This window comes from Olea europaea, chromosome 21 (genome assembly GCF_002742605.1).
Source record: "Olea europaea var. sylvestris chromosome 21, O_europaea_v1, whole genome shotgun sequence".
In the NCBI taxonomy this organism is placed as follows: domain Eukaryota; kingdom Viridiplantae; phylum Streptophyta; class Magnoliopsida; order Lamiales; family Oleaceae; genus Olea; species Olea europaea.
Genome location: NC_036257.1, coordinates 12,032,471 through 12,048,437, shown reverse-complemented (window position 1 = coordinate 12,048,437; position 15,967 = coordinate 12,032,471). Strand labels below are relative to the sequence as shown.

At 32.9% G+C, this 15,967-nt stretch overlaps 1 protein-coding gene across 1 annotated transcript; it reads right to left on the bottom strand.

The window, feature by feature from the left end:
• Positions 1–9,376: 9,376 nt before the first annotated feature.
• On the bottom strand, positions 9,377–15,742 carry LOC111370128 (acyl-CoA--sterol O-acyltransferase 1-like). The gene is made up of 5 exons (XM_022991829.1): positions 15,639–15,742; positions 14,706–14,795; positions 11,694–11,745; positions 9,595–10,440; positions 9,377–9,514 (listed from the first exon to the last, which is right to left on the bottom strand). Exons 1-5 carry the CDS (start codon positions 15,740–15,742, stop codon positions 9,377–9,379), a joined length of 1,230 nt encoding a protein of 409 aa, XP_022847597.1.
• Between the last annotated feature and the right edge of the window lie 225 nt (positions 15,743–15,967).

Here is a 15,967-nt window from a genome sequence, read left to right as displayed (position 1 = left end):
TTTTTTGAGACATAACACAATAAAGATACATGTCAATATTTAACAAAAGACAAACATATCCTACAGAAAAAATTCATCCCCTGAAATAAAGTCATCCTATTGATATGCGCATTTTCAAATGTAATCTACAACTTTTTTACATTCTTCAAAATATCAAAATTCTCAAACTCGAGTGAAAAATATATATACCTTGAAATAAAATAATTTTGAGGGGTACTGTAAAACGCTAATCCTAAGCTCTAGTTACACTAGAATCATACCCCCCACCACTATAATTAACATTATTTCAACCACTACCACTGTACTAATATGTGCTTTCCCCACTCCGAGTATAAGAGTTATCACTTCTAAAATCACGACCACCAAAATGCCCACACCACGTCTACTTTTACCTCTATATGGAGCTCGACTTGTAAACCAAATCAGCCAATGGGTACCTCTTGATTGGCTTAACGAATCAGCTGGTGGCTTTGTTGATACGTGAGCAATGTAGGGAATATCAAGGCCATGACCTGCCATATCTGTCACAACCAAAATTAGTGTGTTTTCACTTTTAAACGATTTCAATGCTAGTTCTCTTTCTTGGAACAACAGGTAAATCAAAGTCAAATCAAGTAATAATCAATGTAGGTGTAATGATACAACGTTTACGCAACTAAAGAATAAAATGATTCAATAAAGTCAAGGGGAAACACAACTTTTTAAATTGCAAACTTATATACATTATTTAGTAGGTGAAGTTCCAATCTACAAATAAGGGTACTGTGGTAAAAATAGGCAAAATATAATATGAAAAAATTCTGAAATCAACAAGTGTAAAGTTTAATAATAGAACTCACATAAAATAGGAATTACAGTAAAACATAATATAAAGAATGTTCCTAAAAATGCCGAATTATTTAAATCAAATTATTCTTAATGCAACTCTCTAAGTTTCAAGGCATATCAAAGAACAAGCACATTTACATATCACAATTTCGATTTATAGAAATGCCAGTAAATGAATTGTTTTTTAACCCATCATCTTCAAAACCCCAAATGTATCAAAAATCCATTCACATTAAAAAAACTTAGCTAAAACTAAACTAAATATACAAATAAATCACGAAATCATAAGAAAAATGCAATTTTTACAAATTTTTATTATAAAACTATAGTAATGGAAGCACAAAATCACATTTTAAAATAACAAAAAAGAAAAAAAAAAATCGTAGAAAAAATTACCTTTTTTGTTGTCTTAACTTGTACCAAAGAGAGGGTAAAGTAATGTGAAATAAACTAGAGTCAAAGAAAAGTTTTTTGTAATATTGAAATATAGTGAAAATTAAGGTGAAGAAGATGGGTTTGAAATTCAAGTTTGGGGAATAGGGTTTCACAGGAAAAGGGAAGAAGTAAGAAGAAGGTGAAATGAAAGAAGTTGAGTGAATAATTTGATATAAATTGAAGGACAATTTTGTCATTTTATCAATTAAAACATTTTAAATTTTTTTATTTCATTTTAATGATGGTCAAAGGCTATTTGTCCAAAATCATTGTCCAAGTGGGTCATCTAGCCAAATTCCCCTTCAAAATAATCGTCTACCTCCAAAATATTTTTTCTGGCCACAAATTAAATGGACTTGTTCTGGCTTTCACAGAGAATAAAAGAATAAAATAAAAGGGAGGGGCAGTAACATGTAGAGTTGAAATTGCAGAAACCAATTAATGCACGAAAACATTTGCTGTTAGACTAAATCAAGGTTTTTATTGAAATTAATTATTGTTACACTTACTATGCAAATGGCCATTAAATTCTAGGTTCTTCCTTTTGTAATTATGTATGTGGTTGGAAAGAATAGGGGATTTTAATTCATTTCATGCGTGCCGGAACGTGTACTGCACACACCACCGTCTATATCCATCTTGAAATTGGTCTATATATTTATGTTCCAAAGGCTCCAAATTCAAGGAAAATGGTCACAAAATGGCATGGACTTCGACTTAGTCATACTGACTAATTATCTCTTGATATTTCAGTACACGTGCTTGTCCAGAAATGCATCCTTAATATATGTTTTAATGTCTAGTTTATATGAAATGGAACGTGCCTTGGTTCATTTATGTGATAATTAATTCACATTTAGTGATTGAGATAAAAGTGTTTTATTCTGAAGTTTTGATGAATCACTTAGATAAATGTTATATTTTTGTAAGTAATGTTTGATTAATGTTGTTTGTTAGTCATCAAAGTGGCCAAACATTATGGTATTGCGAACACTAAATTACATAATTTATTTATGTCAATTACTCTTGATAGTTTGATGCTTACAAATGAAAATAACTTTATTATTATTGTCAAGAGTATATTGAAGTTCATAAATTATAAAATTATTATGGATTGCCCAAAGGTTGATCAGTTGATTTTATTAATCTTGAACACGATCGTGGTTAATTAATTTACTTGGTCGGATGTGCTTTTTATATCCAAAGATATCATACATGTTTGATTAAAGTATATTTAATTACGAATTAAGTGAAATTAAATTAGTATCATTGTGTCTATTTATGATGGTTTAACGAAATATCACCCAAAGGAGAATTACGGTATACATTTATTATCTAAATCTGAAATTAAGTATTTAAATCTAAACTCAAAGCATTAATGTTAGAGCATTTTATATTTTGCATTATCTATTCCCGTTTCTCTGCAATCGCATGCTTCATTTGTACTACTGTTTAATGGACTCAATTTCTCTGACTGGTGTGAACAAGTCCAGTTCAGTTTAGGTGTTTTGGAGTTAGACTTGGCACTTCAAGTTGAGAAACCTACTAATCTTACTGATAAGTGAAAGCCCAAGAGAAACTAACCAAGAGGGGGTGAATTGGTTATTTAATACTTTTTTGAAAATAAATGCAAATACAAGTAAATAACAATGAATAAACAAGATAACAAAAAAATAATAAAAGGCAGGGAAAAGAGAGTGGAAACAATATAATAAGGAGGTTCGATCCAATCACGATCTACGTCCCCCGTTACCAAACTCTTCGTCACGAGCAATGCCTTTTTCACTATCTTTGATTGACTTGTGGTGCAATCCAACCTTTACAATGCTTCCGGTGACTTACAACTAAAGAGCACCGATCCTTTTACACGTTGAGCTTCCCGAGACCTCAACACGACCCACAATTCAATGAACAAGAAAATCAAGTTACACTTGAAAAGCTTCTCTTTTATCAAATGATATAAATACAACGAAGTATTAAGAGAGAAGTAGACACAACACTTCAATAAATTACAAAGAATATAGCTCAAGTGTTGTGTGAAAAACTTTTATCGAGATATATGATTTTTTACAAAGTTACTCACTCAAAAAAAATTTCAACAAATAAATATTTTGATCTCTTAAAGATTGAGAAATAAGGTAAATAAGATCAATAAATAACTCTCTTTAATGCTCCAAAAATCTTGTCTTTAAGGAGGTAAAAAGAAAGATATTTATAGCCATTAATCGAGAGATCCGGACACATGATTCGGACATCCTCTTGGTATCCGGACAGGCAACTAGCTGTCGTCAAACAAACGGTTAAAAAATTTGACCGTTGGACATCGCATCCGGATGTCCGGAAGACCCCATCCGGACGTCCGGATGGCCTTTTTATTTTCCCATCAAAATTTTCCGTTTTCTTGAAAAAAAGTTTCTTTAAGGTATTTCAATGGTTTTCTTATATACTTTTTATAGATAAGTAATTTCATAAAGGTTTGATTGTGAAAATTTAAATTACTTATCTTTTGAAAAATAATTTTTATGCAAATAAAGTTTGTTATGATAATTCCCGTGCATAAAGGTTGTTTGAGCTATGATCGATGCAAAATATTAAAGTGTTTTACCTTTACACCTGAGTATACAAATGCATCTCTAGCTAATGTCTTCAATTTCTTCATCCAATGTAATTTGGTGTGTGAGAGCTTGATTTTCATTTCCTTGTTCGTAAATCTTGTATGTCTATCGTTTTGCACCAAGGTTACATGATTCTCGAACTAAATCTTTCGTGTCATAAATTTGCAATAATCACTATCAATCACTTAAATTCAATTTGTTAGAATCAAACGCAATTTGTTTGTAATAATCAAAACAAGAAGTAAACCATTAGGTCAACAATAAGAGTAGTGCTAATGAAAGATCTTTCCATAAGACTTGGGAAAGGTCTAATAGATTGAGCCTAATGTTTATGCGAATGATCTTAGCGAAGAATATCAAGTCTACTATTCCTAAAACTGAAATAACTAAGGAATATATGAAATTTGTGGAAGAACATTTCCAAACAGCTGACAAATCACTTGCTGGCACACTGATGGGTACCTTAACCACTGTAAAATTTGATGGTTCTCGTACCATGCAAAAGCATGTTACTGAAATGAGTAACACTGTAACAAGACTTAAGACTCTTGGGATGACTGTGGGTAAGAACTTTCTGGTACAATTTATCATCAATTCCTTGCCTCGCGAGTACGGTCCATTTCATATGAACTATAATATCTTAAAGGATAAATATAATGTGGATGAATTGCACATTATGCTCGTGCAAGAGGAGACAATGCTTAAGAATCAAGGAACTCATTCTGTTCATCTCATAAGTCATCAAGGAGTTGGAAAGAAATATAAAAAAATATCTAGAAAGGGCATTAAGCAATAACCGCTAAAGATAAATGAGTCTTTTGCCCAAATCCACAATAAGGAACACAAGAAAAATACGTGTCATTTCTGTCGCAAACTTGGACACCATAAAAAGACTGTCTGAAACGTAAGGTATGGTTCGAAAGTAAATGTAAGATTATTTTTTATGTATGTTTCGAATCTGATTTGGCTGAAGTTTCTTATAATACTTGGTGGATTGATTCCGGATATATACTAATATGATGTAGGGATTCCTTTAAATCCAGATCATAAATCCAAATGAAAAATTTGTCCTCATGGGAAATCGAGTCAAAGCTCCGGTTGAAGTCATTGGAACCTATCTTTTGATTTTAGAAACTGGACATCATTTAGATTTATTTCAAACACTTTATGTACCTTCCATTTCTCGCAATTTAGTTTCTTTATCGAACTTGATTTTGTTGGATATTTCTTTGATGGTGAAAATGGATGTTTAAATTTGTTTAAACAAAATCATCTTATTGATTCCGTTATTCTTGTGATAGCTTATATAAATTAAAGCTTAATAACCTCTTTGTCGAGACTCTTTTGACCTTGCATCATAATGTTTGTACTAAACGTAGTTCACTGAATGAACAATCTGGTAACTTGTAGAATAAACGTTTGGGTCACATATCCAAGGAAATTATAGAAAGATTGGTAAAGAATGAAATTCTTCTTGACTTGAATTTTAGTGATTTTGGAACTTGTATGGATTGTATTAAATGTAAGCAATCCAAACACACAAAGAAAGGAGCATCAAGAAGCACACAGTTTCTTGAGATAATACACATTGATATATGTAGGCCTTTAGTTATTCCATCATTTGGTGGAGAAAAGTATTTTATCATTTTTATCGATGATTTTTCACGTTATGGTTATGTCTATCTGTTACATGAAAAGTCTCAAGCTATAAATACTTTAGAGATCTTTGTCAAAGAAATTGAACGACAATTAGACAAAAAGATGAAAATTATTAGATTTGATAGAGGTGGTGAATATTATGGAAAGTATGATGAAACTAGGTAACAGCCTGGTCCATTTGCTAGATTTCTTGAAAGACATGACATATGTTCTCAATACACTATGTCAGGCACACCACAACAAAATGGTGTGGTTGAAAGACGTAATCGTACTCTAATAGAAATGGTTAGGTTTATGTTAAGTAATTCGTCTTTACCCATTTCTTTGTGGATATTTGCAGTAAAGACTGCTATGTATTTGCAAAAAAAGGTTCCTAGTAAGACAGTTTCAAAGACTCATTTTGAACTGTGGATGGGAAGGAAACTCAGGTTAAGGTACCTGCATGTTTGAGGTTACCCGATAGAAACAAGAATTTATAATCCACGCGAAAAGAAATTGGACTCAAGAACAATCAGTAGATTTTTCATTGGTTATCCAGAAAAATCAAAATGGTATAGATTTTATTATCCTACCCATAGTACTAGAATTGTTGAAACAGAAAATGCTAGGTTCATTGAGAATGGTGAAGTTTGTGGGAGTTTGGAACCACAAAATATGAAAATACAAGAAGTTAGAGTTCAAGCTTCTCTACCGATATTTCTTCTAATGTTTTTGTTCCTCAAATTGTTGAACGGCATGACAATTTACTTGAACAACAAATAAATGATCAAACATCCCACAATGAAATTGCCACTGATGAACCTGCATTAAATGAACCATAAGAAATAGCATTAAGAAGGTCACAAAGATAACGTAGACGTGCTATTTCTAATGATTATATGGTTTACCTGCAAGAGTCTGAATTTTACTTGAAAATTGTTGATGATGATTCTGTTTCATTTTCACAGGCCATTGAGAGCCTTAGATGGAAGGGCAGAGGCGTTTGATTTTTTCATGTTGTTAAAGAGTTGAACAATGATATTCCTTTCACACCGCTAGCAAATTCAACCATTTCCCCAACTTGAATCTCGTGCCCTAATTCTGATAAGTGGTTAGATGCTATGAAAGATGAGTTGAAATCTATGGAACATAATGAAGTCTGAGATCTTGTCGAATTATCAGAATCATGTAAAAGGGTTGGGTGTAAATGGGTCTTTAAGACCAAGCGTGACTCTAATGGTAATATCGAACGACAAAAAGTTAGAATTGTTGCCAAAGGTTTTACTCAGAAAAGTGGTATTGATTATAAGGAGACATTTTCGCCAATCTCTAAGAAAGACTCATTCAGAATTATAATGGCTTTAGTAGCTCGTTATGATTTAGAGCTACATCAAATGGATGTGAAAATCGATTTTCTAAATGGAAATTTAGATGAAGAAATTTATATGAATCAACTTGAAGGTTTTTCAGTTGAAGGAAAGGATCACATAGTGTGTAAATTAAAGAAATCAATATACAGACTTAAATAGGCTTCCCGTCAATGGTATCTTAAGTTCAACGATACCATTACTTCCTTTGGATTTAAGGAAAATGTCGTTGATCGATGTATATATCTAAAGGTCAGTGGGAGTAAGTTTATATTTCTAATTTTGTATGTTGATGATATCTTGCTAGATACTAATGATCTTGGTCTATTACATGAGACTAAAAAATTTCTCTCTAAAAATTTTGAAATGAAAGATATGGAAGAGGCAACCTGTGTGATTGGAATTGAAATATTCCATGATAGGTAAAAACACAAAGATTGTTAGGGTTGTCTGAGAAAGCATATATCAATAAAGTTTTAGAGAGATTTAATATGAAAATTTGTTCAGCGAATATTGTTCCAATTTAGAAAGGAGATAAGTTTAGTCTCATGCAATATCCAAAAAACAAATTGGAATGCAAACAAATGACAGATATTTCTTATGCATCTCTTGTTGGAAGCTTAATGTATGCTTAGACTTGCACCATACCAGACATCAGTTTTTCTCTTGGAATGCTGGGCAAGTATCAAAGTAACCCGGGACTTGATCATTGGAAAGCTGTAAATAAAGTATTAAGATACTTGCATAGAACGAAAGATCACATGCTCGCTTATAGGAGATTTGATAACTTGGCAGAAAGTTCACATTTGGCTATCTGTTCCTCTTGGCTGGAGGGACAATATCATGGAAAAGTGCGAAGTAGTCGATCATTGCTGCATCCACTATAGAAGCTGAGTTTGTGGCATGCTTTGAGGCCACAGTTCAAGAAATTTGGTTGCAGAACTTTATTTCAGGGCTTGAAATTGTCGACGGTATAGCGAGGTCGTTGAAACTTTATTGTGACAATTCTACATCGGTCTTCTTCTCAAAGAACGACAAGTACTCTAAAGGTGCTAAACACATGGAACTGAAGTACTTTGCCGTTAAAGAAGAAGTTCAAAAACAAAGGGTGTCAATTGAGCATATTAGCACCAATCTTATGATTGCGATCCATTAACGAAAGGATTGCCACCAAATACATTTAATGAACATGTCGAACGGATGGGCATTATTGAAATTTATCATTGACATTATTATGTAATTATGATGCTTATGTATTGACACTTTGAACTCATTTATGTGTTGCTTTTGACAAAATATTATTCCTGTCATAACTGTTGGTACATGTACGTGAATAGATTATGTGAATGCTAACAGGGATAGTCTTTTCGAAGACATTATTGTAATGCAATTATCGAACTTTCATTATGTGTCATGTTGGGTAGGGACTAATACTGTAGTACATGGAAGGAATTATGCTGATATGATAATGTAAAATCGCCACAACTCTTATTGATCTTTACTTAAGGGTGATATGTTAAGCGGTCAATGTATGATGAATTTTAGCTCATGATATGCACATTATGTTATATACCACATAACGAAACAATGTTACACGAGCCAAACGAAAGAATGTAAAACCAATTATTTTGTGGCCCATGTAATATTAAAGAATTAATTAAAGGTGGTTAATATTATTAAAATTCTATTGGCCCAATTGAACAGTGACAGTTTTATAACTATCAACTTTGATAGAAAGTGGAGAGTTTTATTGTTCATAGGAGACTACCTCTCTCTGCGTGAATGAAGCCCATCAATATTAATTCATTAAATTACATATAGGAAAAGTGAGAGAACAATTTCTTTTCTGCAGACTTAAAATTTTCAATTATTGTCATGAATCAATGTATGTTTCTTGATCAATTAACTTATATGTGAAAATCATGGAATTCTTAATATCTTGGTATTAGGGTTTAATTTCTTACAATTCATTTATACATCTTTATAAAATTATTTGTATGTTCTTTCTTCTTCTGTTTTTCATCTGATGTAGTCTTCTACTTACAAAAATAACAAAATAGTACTTATTTTCATTGCCGCACAATTTTGTATAAGAACTCTCATATCATAAGACTTGATTAAGTTCTACGTTAGTCGACTTACCACAACTTTCTTACTTTATTCTGGTTTGCCCAGAAATTTAGATAATACTGACAAAGTTAGATATCAGAGAAATTTATCAATTTATTTGCGTGTATATACAGTCATTGTTACTACATTCATCTTGTGCCATGTGTTATGGTCCAAGACAATGGAATTAATGTGTGAACAATAAATTCTACGTAATTAACTGAAATAAACGTATTTGTTTTGGCGGTTGCTTGTCTTCCTGACATTTATAGCTCACTTGTATCCTAGAAAAATCCACTTTTCAACTCCAACTAATCTCTTATGCTAGAATATCTTCTTGTAGTTTTCATTCAAAATGATGTAAAATTATTGTCGGTATCCCTTTCATATATTTCTAGTAATCAAGCGATAATACTCTCTAATTAACTCCAACGCTGACGCTAATAATTGCAGTGGATCCCTTGAGTCACTATTCATTACATTAACGGCAGTTACTACACCGTTGAACAATGAATCGAGAATCTAGATCAGTGATGAATAACATTACTTGTTCTGAGTGAAATATTTCATAGGAATGGACAAGTAACATTATTGGGGCTAACCAGTTGATGATTCTTCACAAACTCGATGAATGCAATAGACTCTGTACACCCTTTAAAGTCTGCCTTGCCCCTCAGGAATGGCGGAAAGAACAACCAGAAACTGGTTGTTATCACAAAAGCCAGCGTCAACGGCCCTGACACAATCCTAGGCAGGGTAAATCTGGCCTTCAACAGTTTCTTTATGCCAATTTCCATAGCCAATGACACTCCATGAAGCAGGAAGAAGCACATTACCTCTCCAGTTGGTTTCAATCTTCCAATGTTATAGAAAACCAGTTCATGCATCAAACCAGACACCAAAAATGTAGCCAAAACTGGTGGAAGCGCCGCCCATTTTCTTGCTATTACTTGCCTGGAAATTGACAGAACAGGATCATATACAGTGGGACGCAAGATATTTGATACCATAAGATTCCACCTCCTTCCCCAAAAATCTTGCAGGGATGTAGCCAGATAAGGCTCATCAAATTGCGGCTCGAGCTCAACCCGGATCAGGACTCTAGTCACTGTAGCAACCATGGCTAGTAACATCTCCAGCGCGAAGTAAATATGAAGGCAATAGCAAAACAAAATCATATAAGGATGAATATACATTTTATAATCATATACACGTATTAGAGTAGCCAAAAGTATTAATTTGGTAACATAATTCATAGGAGATTTCTGGGTTTTCTTTTTCGTTTCTTCAGATGAAACACTTTCAGTTTCTGCAGAAAATTTGATAGGCAAACAGGCTAACGGAATGAAACGGGATCGGAGAATTCGTGTATAAAGGGCCTTTACAGAAGGCAAAGAGAATGAGTTTGAAACTTGCAAGCCATGCAATGAGGAAGGAGGTGGTGCCGCCTAGGTGAATGGTGTTGAGATTGAGTGGAAGATAGAAAAAAAGGCAAACCACCGGGAGAATTGCTACGCTCCTTGTGTAGCCTGTTGGGAAGATTTTGTCTACTGTGTGACAGTAAGTTAAAGATGCAAAAACTGTAATCCATACCATAACAAAATTGTTGATTTCGCCTTCCATTTTACTCTCTTCTTACAGAATAAGTTTTCTGTCCGCAAGTCTGGTTTGTGAATATGAAGAGAAATGTCAGAATTATCATGTAGACTTCGAACCAGTTATACGCACGGATTTATTGCGTAGAAGTCTATGTTAAGATTATAGAATTTGCACTTAAATAGTGTCTATGTCCAATGTCGAGTTGATGGGCATTGTACGAGGTTTTCAATTGTCTTTTTTGCGTTATTAATAGTTTTGCACGATTTATTATTAAATGATGATTCGATTACCGTCTTTCACCTCAACTGTATCTCGGAGGTTGTAATGCAAATAACAAGAGGTACATGAACATGTAAATGGATGGACGTGAAAAGTCCTAATGAATTATAATTATTTCTAGGACTGGACAAATCTCTCGAATCGAATTGAACCGAACCCGACGGTTCTTGTCAAATTAAATACCCAAATGGATATCTGAATTGAGAACCGACGAGTACGGTTCGGTTCTCGGTTATAGACCAAGAACCGAATAAGCGAATCTTTTTAATTTTTTTTATATTAAATAAATCAAATTATTTTAATTTTAGTTTTTTTGAACAAATTAACAATTTTTAAATCCAAATTTTTGGCCCAATAATTTGTTTCATTTCTAATTTTTTAATTTTTGGCCAAATTACCCATTTATTGTTTCATTTCTTAGCCCAACAAAAATTCAACCCACTAAATAATCCTAAACACCTACACTAAAGTGCATGACGCTGTCTTGACTTTCGCATTCACTCTCGCAGCCTCCCTGACATTCCAAAACCTATACAATCGCCAACCGACACTGTGACCTCCGATCGAAGTTGTGACCTCCGTCAACCGAAGTTTTGACCGTAGCGATCATTTGAACAAAGTAATCTACTAATCTCTGACGTTCCAAAATTATTGAATGTGTCATTAGTTGTATTTATCAAATGTTGTTATAAATGTTAAAAAATTTAATTATAGTACGGAATAGAACGGAATCGAACCCGAACGGTTCCATAATTATATTTGGACCCGACGGTTCCATTTACTAGAGACAAAAAAATTTTGGTTCTGTTCGGTTATCTTTAACCGAACCGAACCAAACCGATTCTCGCCCACCTCTAATTATTTCAACATAAACACTAACATAAATTCAGACCAACTTAATAGAAATGTAAAATATTATTAATGTTTTCAATTTTTGCGGCAGAAAAATTAAATGAGGACAAATAAAAAAGGGATTAATTTTACAAACGGTCACTAAACATACCTAAAAATCTAAAAACGGTCACTGAAATTTAAAACTTATAAAAAAGGTCACTGAACTTACAAGTGCTTTCACTAATAGTCAATGAAGGACCAAAACATGTGAATTGGATCCTTGAGGACCTCAAGTGTAAGTTCCATCTAATTTCATTTGCTCAAAATTTGCCCTTGAAATTTAGAAATCTAGCCTTTTCCCTCCCACCGACACCATATGGAGCCAGCGCCGAAAATTGCCAAATTTGACCAGCATACCGTCGGATAGACCACCGAATTCTTACACCACCAACACCTCCTCATCCCCCTCTACAATCCTATACCAACAAGCAACCAAAACACATCAAAAATCAAATTAAATTCAGGTTCAAAAAACCATTCCGGCAAATTCGAAAAGTTGACGTCGACGTCGAAAATTGGGGTGGAAAGTTTGTTGTTCGCTGCCGGAGAACTAGTATGAGTTAGATTAGATTCTGATTTAAATTGTTTTGTGATGGTATTGACCATGTACATGTTCGTCTTGGTGAATACTAACAGCCTGTGATGGAATTTTGGCATGGGTGATGACAGGTTGGCCGGAATTGGAGGTAAAACCGTGCGTGGGGATGGCTTTTTGAACCTGAATTTCATTTGATTTTTGATGTGTTTTGGTTGCTTGTTGGTATAGGATTGTGGAGGGGGATGAGGAGGTGTTGGTGGTGTAAAAATCTAGTAGTAAATCAGGCGGTTGGTTGTCGAATTTGGCAATTTTCGGCACTGGCGAAATATGGTGTAAGTGGGAGAAATTTGGCAATTTCTGGTTAGAGCTGTTTGGTCATCAAGGTTTTATCTTCAAGTGTTTTGGTCCTTTAAGTTTGAATTAAAACCATAAAGGTCCTTCAGTGACCGTTAGTGAAAGCGCCCGTAAGTTCAATGACCGTTTCTGCAAGTTTAAAAATTCAGTGACCATTTTGATATTTTTTGATAAGTTCAATTACCGTTTGTGAAATTAACCCAATAAAAAAGATAGTCGGTAATGTTCCATCATTAATAGCCCGGGTCAGATACGGGGTTGAGAATTGAATACGTGGGGACAAATATTTCCATAGAAAACTAGATTTTGAATCTAAGAACTTGTTTGGTTCGAATTGAAATTTAATTTTGATTTAAGGCAAATTAAACAATAAATATTAATTAAATTTTTCATAAATCCAACAACTTTTCAATTACACATTTCAAAAATTTCTATCATAATTTACTAAAAAAATTAATTTTAATTCTTATCAAACACCTTCTAAATGCTATGATTGTCATTCTCACTTTCGTTTTGTCACATTTCTACCATCTTAAAAATTTTCAATTATATTTATATTTTCGTCTTTTTTTATTGCATTCTTATTTTTAACTTCTTATTAATATTAACATATGATCCCGGATGGACGATAATTTCAATCTAATTATTCTTTCAACGATCCTTGATGTTAGAAATTTTTTTTATCAAACTTTTTTATTTTTATTATTTTACTTATTTTAATATATAAAGGGTAAACAACTAGGGTCTGTTTGATTGTAAAAATTGAATTTTGGTAAAAAAAAAAAATTGAATTGTCTAAAACTTGTTTTAATATGAATTATCAATTAAATGTGCTTGATTGGTATAATTTTTCATCTGAAAAATGTTAAAATTTTGGATCTTTTGATATTCATTTTGCTTTGTTTTTCATGAAAATTGTCAATTAAAGGGATAGAATTTTTTACAATTGTGGATAAAATTTGTTTCCATTGCTAAAAAAAGCAAAAAAAAACTGAAAAATCCAATTTCCACCAAAACCATGGGAATTGATTTTCCACAATCCTAAGGAAATGGGTCACATGAGGGTGGGGGAAGGAAAACAAATTCTTGAGAAAATCTAAACAATCAAACAACGAATAAGGTGAAATTTTTTTCCCATTTTCCGTGGAAAACCCACTAAATCCAACAGGCGCTAAATGCTTTCCTTGAATTCCATGTATGTTGTGTCTAGTGAGGGACCACCTTGCTCAAAATTGTCACTCTTCTTTAATGGAAATTTCCATGTTGCGACTAAAAGAAATGATGTTAGATCCGGTTTTTAATAACTAAAATTTAACTTTTGTTTGATTTAAGGTCATGTTTGATTCATATTCTTTCAAAAAAAAATATTTTTTTAAACAATGATTTGACGTCATTTCAATCACATATTTTTCAGTAAAATAATATTGGACAATACTTGGGGTACATGGTGTCTATTATGTTCAAGTAAAATAATCCAATAATATGACACGCAAATTCAAAATTTTTTCTTATTTTTTAACCACATATTTTTATCAATACACTATTCAAAAATACATTCTTATAAAAATATTGTAGTTTAAACAATGGCTTAATTTAAAAAGTTGATAAATATTTGACTCAAGGTTAATAATTAATTTTAATCATATATTTTTTAAGACTAATATTTTTTTATCGATTTTTAATCTTATATTTGATCAACTTTTATTATAATTTACTAAAAAATACTTTTTGTGAAATCAAACTGGAACCTAAGCCCTTGTTTACCAACCATTATTTGGATAAAATAGAATTTCGAATAGTAATTTTTTAGAAAATGTGTAGTTAAAAAATATGAAAAAAATTAAAATTTAACCGTAAAATATTTTATTGTGTAAATTGTAGTTGAAAATGAGTGTACTAAAAAGAATTTTTTTTTTTTATTAAAACGATGAATAATAATCAATGAAAAAGGCCATATGACCAAAGTTAGGTCCAGGGAAAAATAGGGGCACCATGTGGGGTCCAACCTGGACAGTAGCAAGGTTGGCGCCCCTAATGGAGGGGTCCAACCTGGATAGTAAACAGGGTTGGCACCCCCTAATGGAGCGGTCCAACCTAGACAATAAGCAGGGTTGGCGTCCCTTAATGGAGGGGTCTAACCTGGACAATAAGCAAGGTTGATAATCAATATAAGGCATGACAAACAAGTTAATATGTGTTCAGGTTTAGGTTTCTTAGGTCAGTTATGACTAGTTTGAACCTTACGGCCCAAAGCCTGTGATCAACTCAAATCCAACGTTGGAGATTGTCTCAATAATCCGCAATATCTGGATTTGGAACTTCCTCTTAAGTGAATTTTTTACTACAATCTCAGCAGTTAAACCCGCACCATGAATCAAGAAAAACCAGGTGCGGGGGTTTCGTGCGGCCCAAATGGTAGAATATTACTTTGAGGAAAATTCACAACTCAGGTAAGTACAGGGTAATTCTATTTTCATGTTTTAAGTTTCAAAATTTAAAATTCAAGTATTAATTAATTAAATATATTTTATTAATTAAATATATTAAGGTTACAATTATACAATTAATTATCATAGACGCATATTTACGAATCTCAACATCGTTTACTGGTCATATATTATCAAATTAATTGGTCACATATTATTTCATAGTTACAATAAGAAATTTTGAAAAGTCATAATTTATTTCATCGATCACAAATCAAAAAAATTTATAAGTCACAATATTTGTAAATCACTATTTTCAAATTAGTTGATCACAAATTATTTTTCAGTTACAAATTATCGAATTTTTAGATTAAAATTAAATAATTGGTCACAAATAACTAAATACTTGATCACAAATTAACAAAATAGTTGGTCACGTACACCAAATAGTTGGTCATTTATCACCACCACCACCACCACACACATTGTCTCTATCAACTAAAATCGCAAAACCATCACCATACTAACACACCACAATAACTATGAAAGACACTACCACAGCAAGCATCGGCCACACAAACCACCATGACCATCGGGGATATGAAATTCAGGAATAAAGAAAAAAGGAAAGGAAATAACAGATTGACGTGCAACTGCCATCGCACCAAATCATGATAACGCGTCTTGCCGTTGCTTCGAGTGCAATGTCACCTGCCACCAAATCTCGTGATACTTAAGAAGCAGCAACAGCGACGATGGCGGCAATCTGTGGACAAGGCGATCTATAAACCGATAGTGGCAGGTGCTCTATGGACAAGCAACACCAGGACGATGTTGAGCAAATATAGTCTGGTTTGTATTGATTGCCATTGTGGAGGGCAACGG